At 35.0% G+C, this 15,876-nt stretch overlaps 1 protein-coding gene across 1 annotated transcript; it reads left to right on the top strand.

The window, feature by feature from the left end:
- Positions 1-1,048: 1,048 nt before the first annotated feature.
- LOC111890091 (G-type lectin S-receptor-like serine/threonine-protein kinase At4g03230) lies at positions 1,049-6,847 on the top strand. Its single transcript, XM_023886244.3, has 7 exons — positions 1,049-2,507; positions 2,607-2,684; positions 2,848-3,059; positions 5,180-5,390; positions 5,486-5,723; positions 6,126-6,276; positions 6,344-6,847. The coding sequence occupies exons 1-7, from the start codon at positions 1,151-1,153 to the stop codon at positions 6,641-6,643; spliced, it is 2,547 nt and encodes an 848-aa protein (XP_023742012.1). The 5' UTR covers positions 1,049-1,150; the 3' UTR covers positions 6,644-6,847.
- Positions 6,848-15,876: the final 9,029 nt, after the last annotated feature.

Raw genomic sequence — 15,876 nt, 5'->3', positions numbered from 1 at the left:
GTAAATATAATAAAAACAACTTAAAAAAACATGCATAAAAACTAGGATAAAAATATTGTAATAAAAGTAATTTTATGTAAATGACGTGGGTAGTATATAATTTATATAAGAATTAGGTTTAATCATACATAATAGTACTTTTTTTTTTGTTGGTTAAAATGAATATGTAAACAAGAATTATCTATTATAATAAATAAAAATCATTTCTGCCACTTGTCATTTTCTCATGTATTATGTCATATATCATTTTAAAATGGTTTTTTTTATTTTATTAAATTTTATCTTATATTTCAATGTAATAAATATAATAATAAATGCATATCAAATTTATTAATACAACTTTTCTTATAATTTCTAAATTTTAAATTGAATCTAATTATTTTAATTGTTTATTTATTTAAATTATGTGTTTAACTTCAAAAAGAGAAATAAGCACTTCAATTTTAATAGTTAAATAGTTGTCTCTTTCTTTATATATTCAAACTTTCTAAATTCTTAAATCTTCATAGCTGTTTTTATTTTATTTTTTAATAACCACATATACTACATAGATCTCACAACTAGTTATATGTATATACAACCTTACATGTACGAAAAGGAATATGTAATAAATTTGGAAACAAATTTTACAAAAAAAAAAAAAATTCTAAATATGAAATATATATATATATATATATATATATATATATATATATATATATATATATATATATATATATATATATTAAAAGTTGCATGCGCATAAAAAATAAAGATATAAAAACATAAAAACTATAAAAACAACCATTTATAATAACAAATGTAAAAAAAAAATCTAAAAAACAAATACAATTGTAAACAAAATTAATATTTTAAATTCGAATTCGTCATTATGTTAAAATAATTTTGTAAAAAAATTGTAAAACAATTGTGTAATGGTTAAATCATCATGTGAAATCAAGATTGAAAATGTAATGATTTAATAATGCTAGATGTTGAAAAATATAAATGTTATATGATGTTAATGTGTTGACGAAGAAGACTGGGTCAACGAAAAACAATGGGGAGACTCAAAATAACAGTTATATGGTTAAACTTTGGGTACTTACCTTGTTATGCTTATGTTGTCCAAGTATTGTGTTCATAATTTGTAGGAATCAGCATAATCAGCATGATTGTAAAAGCTTCTGATCATTTCTTTTTCTTTTTCTTTTTGTATTTGTTTTCCATTCCTTCTCTGTCATCAGGAGCTAATAATAATTTAGCTGTGAATCAAGTTCTGTCTGGATTCCAGACCCTTATCTCTGATGCTGGAAATTTCGAAATGGGTTTCTTTAAACCAGGTCAGTCTCCCAATTTTTACATAGGAATTTGGTACAAGAACGTCAGAACAACTCCTGAAACTGTAGTCTGGGTAGCAAATAGAGAGACACCCATCTCCGATGCATTGTCTTCTAAATTGCAAATTGTAAATGGTAACTTAGTGCTCTTAAATGAGTCAAACACCCAAATTTGGTCTACAAATATAATCCCAACACCTACACCCACAACTTCTGCATCAGTAGTTCTTCTTGATGATGGTAATTTAGTTTTGAGATATAATTCGAGTTCAAGTTCAATCACACCAATTTGGCAAAGTTTTGATCATCCAACCAATACTTTCATGCCTGGTGGCAAGTTTGGATACAACAAGCGAACAAACACAAAGCAGATTATCACTTCATGGAAAAGTACAGAAGATCCTTCAATGGGTCCCTTTTCTTTAGAGGTTCACCAAGATGAGAAACAGTATGTGATTAAATGGAATAGAAGTGTAGAGTATTGGACTAGTGGATCTTGGAATGGTAGAATCTTTAGCGCTGTACCCGAAATGAGTTTGAATTATATCTATAACTTCAGCTACGTTGACAATGAAAACGAGAGTTATTTTACATATTCTTTATATAATCCATCAATTATTTCAAGATTCGTCATGGACGTCTCAGGACAGATTCAACAGCTGTCATACCTTGGAGTTACAGCACAGTGGAATTTGTTTTGGTCTCAACCTAGAATGCAGTGTGAGGTCTATGCTTTGTGTGGGGCTTTTGGTAGTTGCAGGCAGAACGAATTTCCATTCTGTAATTGCTTGAGTGGCTTCAAGCCAAGATCAGAGAGAGATTGGAATCAGAGTGATTTCTCTGGTGGGTGTGTGAGAAAAATAGAACTTAATTGTAGTGTTAAGGATGAAAAACCTGGCTTCATTGTAGGTTATCTCCCAGTTAAATCGGTTTCCAAATTTCTGGAAACAGGAACTCCAAAGGATGAAGCGGCATGCCAAAGATCTTGCTTGGATGACTGCAGTTGTGACGCATATGGGGTTATCGACAATAAATGTCTACTTTTGAACACTGAGAATTTGAATAATATATCAAGTTTCTTTCTTTCGGTAGATCCTAATAATCTGACATTTCCATTAAAAATCAAAGTTTCTGCCTCCGATCTTGCTAACAATACTGCAAAAATCAATACCAAATTCCTAGTAGCAGGTGATTTTTTTTTTTTTTTTTTTGACCCTTGCAGACCATAAAATATAAAACGGTCTTTAATCACTTTTGAAAAAACTTCATTTTTTTTTTTTATCCCAGGAATCGTTTCAGGGTTTTGTGGTCTTGTGTTTCTTTGTAGCATTGGTATTATATTCTACAGAAGGGTGAAAAGAAAAGGTAAATGCAGAATGCTACGCTTCTTTCTCTTTAACTCTGTTTATTTCTTTTAAAATATTATAATCATTTTATCTTGACGTTCAAGTATAGTAATAATAGTTAAGGGTTTAAAACAAATGTAGCATGTTTTGTCTTGTTTATTTGATTTTAAATAATGTATCAGGAAGCAGAGAAGAGAACCGAGAAAATTTTGAACTTGAGTTTCAAGACAATGGAAGAAATGTTAGATACTTGGTAGATCCAGGGATATTGAGTGCAGAAGAAAGAAAAGGAATCGATGTACCTTTCATTGAATTCAAAACCATATTATCTGCTACGGACAATTTTTCGCTAGCAAATAAACTTGGTCAAGGGGGATTTGGACCTGTTTACAAGGTAACAACTAGATCTTTATATTAGCTTATAAGCAAACTATACTGAAGGCAAAAGAAAACAATAAAACGACATAAGGATGATCTTCGTCCATGGGCAGGAACCGAAAACCCTTCTATTACTTGACTGATTCAAAAATGATTACATTGGAATCTCTAACTTCGATTATTTATAACTCTAAACCATAGCAACTAAAGGGTCAAGCCCATATACAAGTAAATCAGGATTAACTACTCCAAACACTTATCCCTTATAAATCATCATTTGAGTTTTCTTCACTTCTTTTCGGATCGGGTTATTCATTGGGGTAATTAAATTCCAAATCACACATTAACAATACTCATATCATGTAACTGTTGTCAAATTGTACTTTTCTAGCTTGCATCTCTTCCATACACTTTGTACACAAGATATTTCCTGCCAAGTGACGAGCATTAGTTTTCTTATTGGTGATGAGTTTATTAGATGGCGAAGGATTCTAATCATGACCCCCATATCATATCAAATTATGCATTCAATGACTTGCCACGTAAGCAATATCCAGCAAGTGTGACATATGTAAATTAGCTTCCGCTCCTAAATTTTCAATTTCTAAACAGAGAATTGTTATTGTTCTTGTAGCCTTGATATATCATATCATCCCCATAGAGTATTGTTGTCACCTTTCTTTGTGGTGGTTAGAGTTACTTTGGAAACTATATATATATATATATATATATATATATATATATATATATATATATATATACACACACACACACACACACACACAGCTAAACTAAATTGGTGAAATCATGCCCATGGTAACTGTTTTTGGTCCATACAATGTCCTTTCCAATTTGCAAACAACTTTGGTCTTGTTAGATTATGTATATCTTGAAGGAATCGTGTACATCTCCTCATCAATGTTACCATGAAGCGGGGCATTTTTCAACTTGAGTTGATGTAATTGCCAATCTCATCTTGCTACAAAAGAGGCAATATGACCCCATCTGGATTCAACTTAACTGAGAGTGAGGAGATTTTTAAGTATTGAGTATATGCCATATGTGTAGCTAAAATCCCTTTGCCACAAGGTCATGTACCATGTATCAATCGATTGTCGTATCCTCTTTTTATTTTATAGAGAATTCTCCTTTGCATCTGTTGTTTTCTTTCCTTGCGGTAATGAAACTAACTTCCAAGTATTATTTTTAATTAAAGTACTCTTGCATTGCTTGTACCCATTTTAGAGAAGATGACGATTGACGCCTCCTTAAAACTAGTTGGAATATAAATAGCAAGAGGGTAGTGTTTTAGTGAAAGTCTTGAGATGTTTGGATAGATCTTCAATAGACACATAATTTGAAACTTGATGCTAGCCATGGATGTTGAGCTAAATCTAGGTCTTTATTTTGATTAAGTAAACAAGGAGCTCAAGACCTTCTCCTAGTAACATGCCAAATTATAGAGAATTCTCCTTGTATCTGTTATTTGGCGTGTCATACCTAACTTATTCTTTGACCTTTTTTAAGTTGTCATATTTGACAAACAAAAAAGTAGTTTATAAACTAGTTTTTCAGAAGTTTTTTAAAAATCTTCCCAAATATACCTTTAATTAATTATTAAAAAAAAAAAACTTTCTGAATCTCCTTTTATGTCATTTTATATATTATATGCTAACTTGTCGGCTAGTTTTTATCAAATGTTATTTTTTATCATCTATCTTTTACCAAACGTCACTTTTTATCGGTTATCTTTTCAGCTAAGAGCTATCTTTTCAGCTATCGATTAGCTTTACAACTAGTATGCAAAATATAGTCATAGTATCATATTTATTATAGATACAAGAAGCTATTTGGGAAAACTATTGTGTCTACAATCGTATTTGATATTTGATTGAAGGAAGGGGTTCCTAAAGGAGAGACTTTAATTGTTGGACTTAATCCAAAGAATACACACCTACAGAAATCTTATGAATCCAAATCAATACCATGTAAATGTTTGCAACTTTCATAGGAATCAATGAATAATGTTTGACATTTAAATTGGTAAAAGGTTGCTCTCACTGCAAAAGGGAAACTAATTATGTATAAAAAATGGAGTTTGGAGAGTTAATCATATGTTGTTGGTAATTATCTTAGGGAATTCTCCCTGGATTAGGTGAAGTGGCGGTGAAAAGATTGGCAAGCCAATCTGGACAAGGGCTCAAGGAATTCAAAAATGAAGTTGTGTTAATTGGGAAACTTCAACATCGTAATCTTGTTAGGCTCTTAGGTTACAGCATGAAGGATCATGAAATGATACTACTATATGAATACATGCATAATAAAAGCTTGGACCGTTTCATCTTCGGTTAGTTTCACATATTTCTCAATCTCTTTTTCCATTTTGTGAACAATTTTAACTCTAAAATCTAAAATCCTGGGATTTAATGGGATTTTTTGCAGTTAAGACCCTTTCTGTGTGTCTTGATTGGGATTTACGGTTTGATATCATCATGGGGATTGCTCGAGGACTTTTGTATCTTCACCAAGATTCACGATTGAGGATTATTCATAGAGATTTGAAAGCAAGTAATGTGTTATTAGATGAAGATATGAATCCCAAGATTTCAGACTTTGGTTTGGCAAAGATAGTTAAAGGCCGAGAAACTGAAGATAATACCACCAGAGTTGTTGGAACCTAGTAAGTACTAATCTAAATCGTGTGTTCAAATCTAATAAATTTTATATAATTCTAGGTAGTGTTTTTCGTATGCTGGAAACGCAGAAGGAAGGGAAAAAAATGTCCTTTTTTTCTTATGGAATGGAAAGATTAAATCATTCATGTAGGAATGAAATTCTTTCAATTCTTTAATTTTCATTTCTTAGCCGCTCTTTTTCCATTCCATCAGAGAATGGAATGAAAATTTGTATATAACCCATTTTATTTAAGCAATTTCTAATAACACAGGATATTTTTAAAAGAATTTCACAATTTCGATTAAATTACAATATTATTTTTGTGGATAAAAAAAATAGTATAATATTATTTGGGTTTTGATGAGTTTTTATTATGTTTAAAAAATTTGGAGTTTTTATTATACAGCGGCTATATGTCTCCCGAATACGCGCTGGACGGATTGTTTTCGATAAAATCCGATGTTTTTAGTTTTGGAGTAGTTATATTGGAGATTATTAGTGGGAAAAGAAACACGGGTTATTATCATAATCAACAAGCCTTTAGCCTTATATCCTATGTGAGTCTTCTTAAACCCGTTTTTTGTGTTAACATTTTTTATAAAACTAATTTTCGATTAATTTCAGACGTGGGAATTGTGGAAAGCGAAAAGGGCATTGGAATTAGTGGATTTGGCATTAGCGGAATCATGCAATTCGATTGAAGTGTTGAGATGTATGATTGTTGGGCTATTGTGCATACAAGAAGACCCTCGAGATCGGCCAACAATGGTGAATGTAGTTTTAATGTTGGGGATGGATATTGAGAGCCTCCCGGAACCTAAAGAACCGGCTTTTGTGTCGAAAAGAAGTATTGAGAGGCTGCCATCGTCTTCGAGTAAATCGGAGATTAATCAAATGACTATTACTCAAGAAGAAGGCCGATAGAAAAGTGGAATGTTGTTCATTTTTTGTTTTATATGACAAAAAAATAAACTAAATTCAAATTCAAACTACAAAAAATCTAATGAAACTTTCAGAAGAAAATTATCGGTGACCGGCTGGGGCGGATACATGTAGAGATGAGTGGGGGCACCTGCTCCCATGGATGGGAAATTTCTACACATGATGAATTGAGATTTAATATAAAAATAAATAAATAAATAAAAGATTTTATTAGGTCCCATATTGGGTTATCATCGTTGCAAAACAATAAAGAATCAAGAAAATTACAAATATTGTCCCTATTCTGCTCATAATTGAAACTTTAGTCCATTTTTTTGAAATTACCCAAAATCATCTCTTTTTTGTTTCTATTTCGCAATTGTCCCCAACTCAAATAAAATGACTTTTATACCTTTTTTCTACAATTTGTAATTACTAACTAATAGTCTGTAGTTAATATAGTATGACCCAACCAGAAAAAGTTTGGTATTTGAATATATTTTTGTGCCCCCAACTTATATAAATCTTAGATCCGCCACCGATGACATTGAATGAACATGGTTCGGTTCGGTTTTATACTACAACCAAAACCGAACCAAAAAGTTCATTTTTTTCTTTTTGTTTTTGTTTGTGAGTTCTCCATTAACCGTGTTAATAAAATTTAACAAAATTGATACTTTTCTAAAAGAAAATATAAGACGTACATGTTAAAGATCATCACTAGCCCAATAAAACAAATATTATTTAGAAGACTTTAGCTTGTTCTAGAATGCTCTAGAAGATTCTAGAACATTATGGAAGACTATGGAAGACTCTGGAATATACCGGAAGAGTCTAGAATACTCTAGAATGACATGGAAGACCCTGGAAGGATATGGATCATTCTAGAAGACACTAGAGCAACCTAGACCTCTCCAGAACATGGTAGAACGTTCTAGAAACATATGGAAGCATGTAGAATATGTTAGATAGTTCTAGAGTTATCTAGTATGTAGTAAATGTATGCTAGTATCTAGAACCTTCCTAAGAGGCCTATAAATAGGTATGGAGCTCATTTGCTCCAAACCATCCAAGAAAGCCTCAAAGAAAGCAAAGTGTGTAGTAGTCTCACAAAGTGTAAGTTCTCCTTAAGTGTCTTAATAAAAGTCTTGTTGTTTCCCATATAAAAGAGTCGTGTTCTACAATCTGGTATCAGAGCAAGGTTTCTTGATAGTGAGAACGAGTGATTCTCGTTGTATCGTGAGTAGTTTGTGACTCTGCAAGTTTAGTATCGAAACTAGCTTGTCTGGTATTACCGAGGTACTGCCAACACGATGGGTGATCTCCAAGTCGTCGGAGGAATCAAGAAACTCAACAACAACAACTACAAAACGTGGGAAACATGTATGAAGTCCTACTTACAAGGACAAGATCTATGGGAGGTCATTGGTGGAAGCGAAACTACGCCACCAGAGGAAGACGTTAATGGTGCTTTACGTAAATGGAAAATCAAAGAAGGCAAAGCAATGTTTGCCTTGAAGACCACAATCGAAGAAGAGATGTTGGAGCATATTCGGGATGAGAACACCCCGAAAGAAGCTTGGGATACGTTTGTGACGCTTTTCTCAAAGAAGAATGATACGAGACTACAACTTTTGGAGAACGAGCTATTATCAATCTCACAACGTGACATGACGATTGCTCAATATTTCCACAAGGTCAAGTCGATATGCCGGGAGATTACTGAACTAGATCCGCAATCCGTCATTGCAGAAGCTCGAATGAAGAGGATCATTATCCATGGACTGAGGCCGGAATATAGAAGCTTTGTTACTGCTGTACAAGGATGGCCCGCTCAACCATCACTTGTAGAGTTTGAGAATTTGCTGGCTAGCCAAGAAGCTATGACTAAGCAAATAGGAGGCATCACGCTGAAGAGTGAAGAAGAAGCACTCTACACAAGTAAAAGTCGGAGGAATTTTAAGCCACCTCCTAAAGAAGGATACAAAAATGCTGACAAAGGGAAGAGTCAACCAGGAACCTCACAACCATGGAGATCTCAAAAGACCGACAATAAGAGTTCTCGGGGGAGGAGGTTCGAAGGCAACTGCAACAACTGTGGAAAGTGGGGCCACATGTCCAAGGATTGTTGGTCAAAGAAAAAGTCTGTGGAAAGCAATGTAGTAACTTCCAAAAAGGAAATAGAGGATGAATGGGATGCTGAGGCATTATGTGCCATAGAAGAAAATGAGTTGGCACTCATGACAATGATGGGAGAGCGTATCAACTATGAAAATGACTGGATCATTGATTCAGGATGCTCCAATCACATGACTGGCGATCAGAACAAACTACAAGACGTGAAGGAGTACAAAGGGAGTCGCATGGTACTTACAGCCAACAATGCACGACTTCCAATTGCTCAGATTGGAAAAACGACGATCATGCCTGGTAATAAATCTGACATGGTGTCACTACATAATGTGTATCACGTGCCAGGTATGAAGAAGAACTTGTTGTCAGTATCGCAACTAACATCGTCAGGCAACTACGTCTTGTTTGGCCCACAAGATGTGAAGGTCTATCGAGATCTTAAAATATCAGATGCGCCAACAATGGAAGGACGAAGAGTGGAGTCCGTTTATGTGCTCTCCGCAGAGTCTGCCTATGTAGATAAGACTCGTAAGAATGAGACAGCAGATCTATGGCATGCACGGCCGGGACATGTTGGTTATCACAAGTTGAAGGTAATAATGGAGAAATCCATGCTCAATGGCTTACCTCAACTTGAAGTTAAAACAGATGTTGTTTGTGCTGGATGTCAGTATGGTAAAGCTCATCAATTACCATACAAGGAGTCAAATTTTAGAGCAAAGAAGCCACTAGAGTTAATTCACTCAGATGTGTTCGGTCCAGTCAAGCAGACATCAGTTAGCGGGATGCGGTACATGGTGACGTTCATTGATGATTATTCGAGATATGTGTGGGTTTTCTTCATGAAAGAAAAATCTGAAACATTCTCAAAGTTTCTAGAATTCAAGACAACGGTCGAAGGAGAAGTGAGAAAGAAGATTCAGTGTCTACGCTCAGACAATGGAGGAGAATACACCTAAGAAGAATTCAATCGCTATCTAAAAGAATGTGGTATACGTCATCAATTCACATGTGCCAACACACCTCAACAAAATGGTGTAGCTGAGAGAAAGAATCGACATCTTGCAGAAATTTGTCGAAGCATGCTACACGCGAAGAATGTCCCAGGAAGATTTTGGGCTGAAGCAATGCAAACTGCTGCCCATGTGATCAATAAACTTCCCCAACCAAGGTTAGGTTTCATCTCACCATTTGAGACACTATGGAACATGAAACCTACTGTTAGCTACTTCCGAGTATTTGGCTGCGTTTGCTACGTATTTGTGCCTAGTCATTTACGTAGCAAGTTTGACAAGAAAGCAGTCAGGTGTATATTTGTTGGATACGACAATCAAAGAAAAGGGTGGAGATGTTGTGATCCAACAAGTGGAAGATGCTACACTTCAAGAGATGTAGTGTTCGATGAAGCATCTTCATGGTGGTCCTCAGAGAAGAAAGTACTACCAGACTCGGAAAATATTGAAGAAGTTTTAAAACAAAAGATGGGGGAGCAAACTGCACATATTTGGTCAAGTGTTGATACACCTGAAGATCCGAGCGACACTGATGTCATTGAGCAAGAAGTAACTCAAACAAGTGATGCCGGTGAAAGAGAGCCGCCGCCTCCACAACTTCGAAGGACGGAAAGAATCCGAAAGCCTAATCCCAAGTATGCTAATGCGGCCATTTTAGAAGACGGTGTTAAAGAGCCGGAGACATATGAAGAAGCAGTTAAGAATAAAGCATGGCAGAAGGCAATGGAAGAAGAAGTTACAGCCTTAAAGCAGAATCAAACGTGGGAACTGGTACCAAGACCAAGAGATATAAAACCGATTTCCTACAAGTGGGTTTATAAATTAAAACGATGCACAGATGGATCGATTGAAAGATACAAGGCTCGTTTGGTGGCTCGAGGGTTCTCACAACAATATGGACTGGACTATGATGAAACATTTAGTCCAGTGGCGAAGATAACTACTGTACGGGTGCTGCTAGCTCTTGCGGCTAGTAAAGACTGGAAATTATGGCAGATGGATGTGAAGAATGCTTTCTTGCATGGAGAATTAGATCGGGAGATCTACATGAACCAACCAAAGGTATTTGAGGATGCAGTTAATCCCACTCATGTGTGCAAGCTGAGAAAAGCTCTTTACGGATTGAAGCAGGCACCAAGAGCCTGGTATGGTAAGATTGTTGAATTTCTTACCCGATGTGGTTATTCAGTTGCACATGCAGACTCAAGCCTGTTCGTCAAAGAAAAAGAAGGGAAGTTGGCAATTGTGTTGGTTTATGTGGATGACTTGATCATCACCGGGGATGACGAAAGAGAAATCCATCAAACAAGAGAAAATCTATCGGTGCGATTCCAAATGAAAGAGCTGGGGGAGCTTAAACACTTCTTGGGGTTAGAAGTTGATCGTACAAAGGAAGGGTTGTTCCTCTGCCAACAAAAGTATACAAGAGATATACTTCAAAAGTTTGGCATGTTGGAGTGTAAGCCAATATCAACACCAATAGAGCAAAATTCCAAGATATGTGCTCATGAAGGAAAAGAGTTGGATGATGGAACGATGTATCGACAACTAGTAGGTAGTCTTATCTACCTAACTTTATCTCGGCCTGACATTGCTTATGCAGTTGGAGTTATGAGTCGATACATGCAAAGTCCGAAGAAACCTCATTTGGATGCTGCCCGACGGATCTTGAGATATGTCAAAGGTACAATTGACTATGGTCTCTTGTATAAAAGAGGAGAAGACTGCAAGTTGGTTGGATATTGTGATGCTGACTATGCAGGAGACCATGATACCCGAAGATCAACCACTGGGTATGTGTTCAAGCTTGGGTCGGGACCAATATCATGGTGTAGTAAAAGACAACCAACAGTATCATTGTCAACCACGGAAGCGGAGTACAAAGCAGCGGCCGTAGCAGCTCAAGAAAGTACATGGTTGGTACTCCTAATGGAGGACTTACATCAAAAAGTTGACTATGCAGTACCACTTCATTGTGACAACCAATCTGCAATTCGGCTGGCAGAAAATCCAGTATTTCATGCTAGAACAAAGCATGTGGAAGTGCATTATCACTTTATCAGAGAAAAAGTCTTGATGGAAGAAATTGAGATGCGGCAGATCAAGACCAATGACCAAATAGCAGACTTGTTCACCAAAGGGTTGAGTACTGGAAAATGTGAAGGTTTTCGCTGTCAGCTTAACATGGTACGAAGAATGAGGACTAGTGTTGAGGGGGAGTGTTAAAGATCATCACTAGCCCAATAAAACAAATATTATTTAGAAGACTTTAGCTTGTTCTAGAATGCTCTAGAAGATTCTAGAACATTATGGAAGACTATGGAAGACTCTGGAATATACCGGAAGAGTCTAGAATACTCTAGAACGACATGGAAGACCCTGGAAGGATATGGATCATTCTAGAAGACACTAGAGCAACCTAGACCTCTCCAGAACATGGTAGAACGTTCTAGAAACATATGGAAGCATGTAGAATATGTTAGATAGTTCTAGAGTTATCTAGTATGTAGTAAATGTATGCTAGTATCTAGAACCTTCCTAAGAGGCCTATAAATAGGTATGGAGCTCATTTGCTCCAAACCATCCAAGAAAGCCTCAAAGAAAGCAAAGTGTGTAGTAGTCTCACAAAGTGTAAGTTCTCCTTAAGTGTCTTAATAAAAGTCTTGTTGTTTCCCATATAAAAGAGTCGTGTTCAACAGTACATGCATACTCATTGATACGACCTCTTCGAATCGGTCGCAAACTCCCAAGAATTCAAAAGAAGAAAGACAATATTTTTTGAGCAAATTTCTGTATTTCCCTCAACAAAAATTACAAAACTTAAATACTTCAAAAAAAAAAAAAAAAAAAAAAAAAAAAAAAAAAAAAAAAAAACCAACTCACTATCAACTACTTCTACTTTTTAGGAATTCAATTACATAAACAAAGGAAACAACTAATTGTGTAGTAAAATAAAAGGAAAACATGGGACTGCTTGTTTGACTTTGTTCCCGAAGAGATTGTAGGGCATCACATATGATTAATCCAATAAACATTCAGGTGGGCGTCTTTCTCGTTTGGGCCTTTCTGTGAATTAAGCTGGAGTAGGAAGGTGGACTATATCGACTCCCCCTTTCTGGACAACGGCCTAGTCCTCAAGGTTCTATAGTTCGGGGTGGCCTTCACAGAATTCTGCAAAAGGAACACAAATTTCTCCCAATCTTTCCCATGTAGCTTTTGATATGTCATAATTTGCCCATTTAACCAAAATTTCATAACTTCCAGCTGGTTTGTGGTCGAATTCTCAAAATCTCTTATGGAATGAAGGGGACTTCATTGTTTTGATTAGCCTCGTCAATAGAGAGCATGGAGATCTCATCAATAGGGAGAAAGGAGATCTGATGTTCACCCATACAAGGACGTAAAAGTGAAACGTGGAAGGTTGGGTGTATTTTTGAGCCTGTTGGTAGCTCTAAGCAGTAAGCTACTTCCCCAATCTGTTGGCGTGTACGTTCTAATGTGCCTTTAGCAGGGCCGGTCCTGAGGATTCAAATGCCCGGGACGAGGTGCAAAAAAAGGCCCTTCGGCATTAACGTGTAACGAATTAAATTACATAAATTTATATTTTTTAAAACGACGACAAACATTCTAGCAATAAACATAGCAAAATCATAGTATTTTAATAAGTAATTACATATCGCAACGCTAACCGACTACCGTGAAGTGCTCCTAGCATTCTTGATTGCAAATTGGTTGATTAACTCTTTGTAGTCTATACTCTCTAAGATTTTGTTCTCGATAGATATCATTGCCAAACCGCTAAGTATTTCTTAGGTCATTGTGGAGTGCAAGTAAGATTTCAAAAACTTCAATTTTGAGAAACTTCTTTCTGTTGATGTCACTGTTACTGGAATAGTCAACAAAATTCTATATACAATGCATGCGTTGGAAAATAATCAAGTTCTTTCAAAAACTTTAAAACATCTATAGGGCTGCTAAATTCATTGGTTTCCAACGTCTCAAATAATTTCAACTCTGTATAAAGTTCCTCGACATCAATATCCGATCTTTCTTCAAACTTAAGTGTTTTTTCAAGATGATGACAAGAAGATTTAAGATCTTTATCTTCAATTCCCCTCAAATTATATGGAAATAAAAAACAAAATACTTTTTCATACTCTTTGAATAGTTTAAATCTTGTCTCAAGAGAATAAATAGCTTGATCAACAATATATAAGAAATAATTGACTCTGAAATTCTCTCCAACTGTAAATGAAACTTCTTCGCTACTTGAACTCTCATCAAACCTTTTTTTCCTTTGAATCAAACGCTTTTGTGGAAATATTTGATCAATACCCATTTCAATAGCAATCTGCTTAGCTTCCTCAATCGCTTTTGAAAAACCAGTTTCTCTATAATCCTTGAAGTACCCGATCAATATGTTTATTTGTGTAATAGCATTATCAAGATGCATATCCTTTGATTGTAACTTTTTACTCACAATATTCACATGCTTTAATACTTGATACCACATAACAATTGATAACAAATATTCAAAGTCACCAAGTTCTTTTTCTGCTATTGAAGTTGCTTCACTTGCAATTGCAACATCATTATCTTTTTCTCCAACTTGAAGTAAAGCTTCTCGTACATCAACAAGTTGCAGTTTAATAGCCTTTCCACTGTCAACCCAACTTTCCCAACGAGTTTGACACAATGATTTAAGACTCCAACCTTGAGCATTATCTTTCAAAATTTACCATCTCTTAGTAGTATTTGCAAAGATAGTATAAATGTGTTGGATGAGTCCATAAAAGTTCTTTCCTTTAACGCACTTGTTAGCCATATCACATAATGTTAGATTAAGAGAATGGCAACCACAATGAGTGTAAAATGCTCTAGGATTTAGATCTAAAAATCTCTTTTGCACCCCGTAGTGTTTTCCTTTCATGTTTGCTCCATTATCATAGCCTTGACCACTCATATCATCAATTTCAAGACCAAGAGACTTAAACTCCTCAAATTTAATATCAAGTAGTCCTTTTCTGGTGGTATCATCAACTTTCAAAAAACCTAAAAATGACTCCTCGACGGTAACAAAATTATATGATAACTTTAAATACCTTACTAATATAGTCATTTGTTCTTGGTGGCTTGAATCAGGAGTACAATCAAGTATGATTGAGTAGTACTTTGTTTCCTTTATCTTCTTGATAACTCTTTTTTAATTTTTTGAGATATCAAAAGTATTAGTTCATTTTGGATTGTATACCCAAGATAATTTACATGAAGCCCATCACTTGTGATTCATCGCACATGTTCTTTGATAATCCGGTCAAACTCTTCCAACATTTCAATGACACCCAAAAAAAATTCAGTACCTATTACATACAATTAACAAATAGGAAGTGGAATCAATCATAATAATAATTAACAAAAAGGTATTTGGTGTAATTTGAACAAAAAATATACAATTTATAGTTACATTATTGATACAACTTTTCATTTGATCCATGGAATGCTAAATTATGTTTAGCAAGAAACTTCACTACTACAATGATTCTCAAAAGGACTTGTTTCCAGTAATCACTTTCTTTCTTGAATTGCTCGTATTGAACTTTATCAATGTTTCGTTCAAGTTCAATATCTTACGCATATCAAACCACTTTTTCCTATTTGTGAGATGATCCAAGGAAATTTCGTGTTCTTTAACTCTAGTGGTTACATAGTGCCAATCTAAATAACCTTCATCACCCAATGTACCTTTCAGAATCCCTTTTCTAAACACTTTACAACAGAAACAAAATACTCGGTCGAGCTCTTTCGAATATACTAACCATTCTATATCACACTTTTCAAATTTGATAAAGTTCTTGTATATAAAGCTACAAAAGAAAGTCTACCAAATTTATCGTACGGACCATACATAATACTAGTATCTCTTTTAGGACCTTTCTCGACCAAAAGTTTATTCCCCTTATATTTAAGTTTTTCCCACCTTCTTGGATCACATATATCAACAAGCTCTTTAATAGACTCTTACTCTTCTGCCTCTTATACTTCTATATGCTCTTGCTCTTTAACATTCTCTTCCTCTTGACCATGCTCATC

This window comes from Lactuca sativa, chromosome 3, assembly GCF_002870075.4.
Source record: "Lactuca sativa cultivar Salinas chromosome 3, Lsat_Salinas_v11, whole genome shotgun sequence".
Classification (NCBI taxonomy): domain Eukaryota; kingdom Viridiplantae; phylum Streptophyta; class Magnoliopsida; order Asterales; family Asteraceae; genus Lactuca; species Lactuca sativa.
The sequence above is the reverse complement of the archived record's forward strand: the minus strand, read 5'-3'. Positions and strand labels throughout refer to the sequence as shown.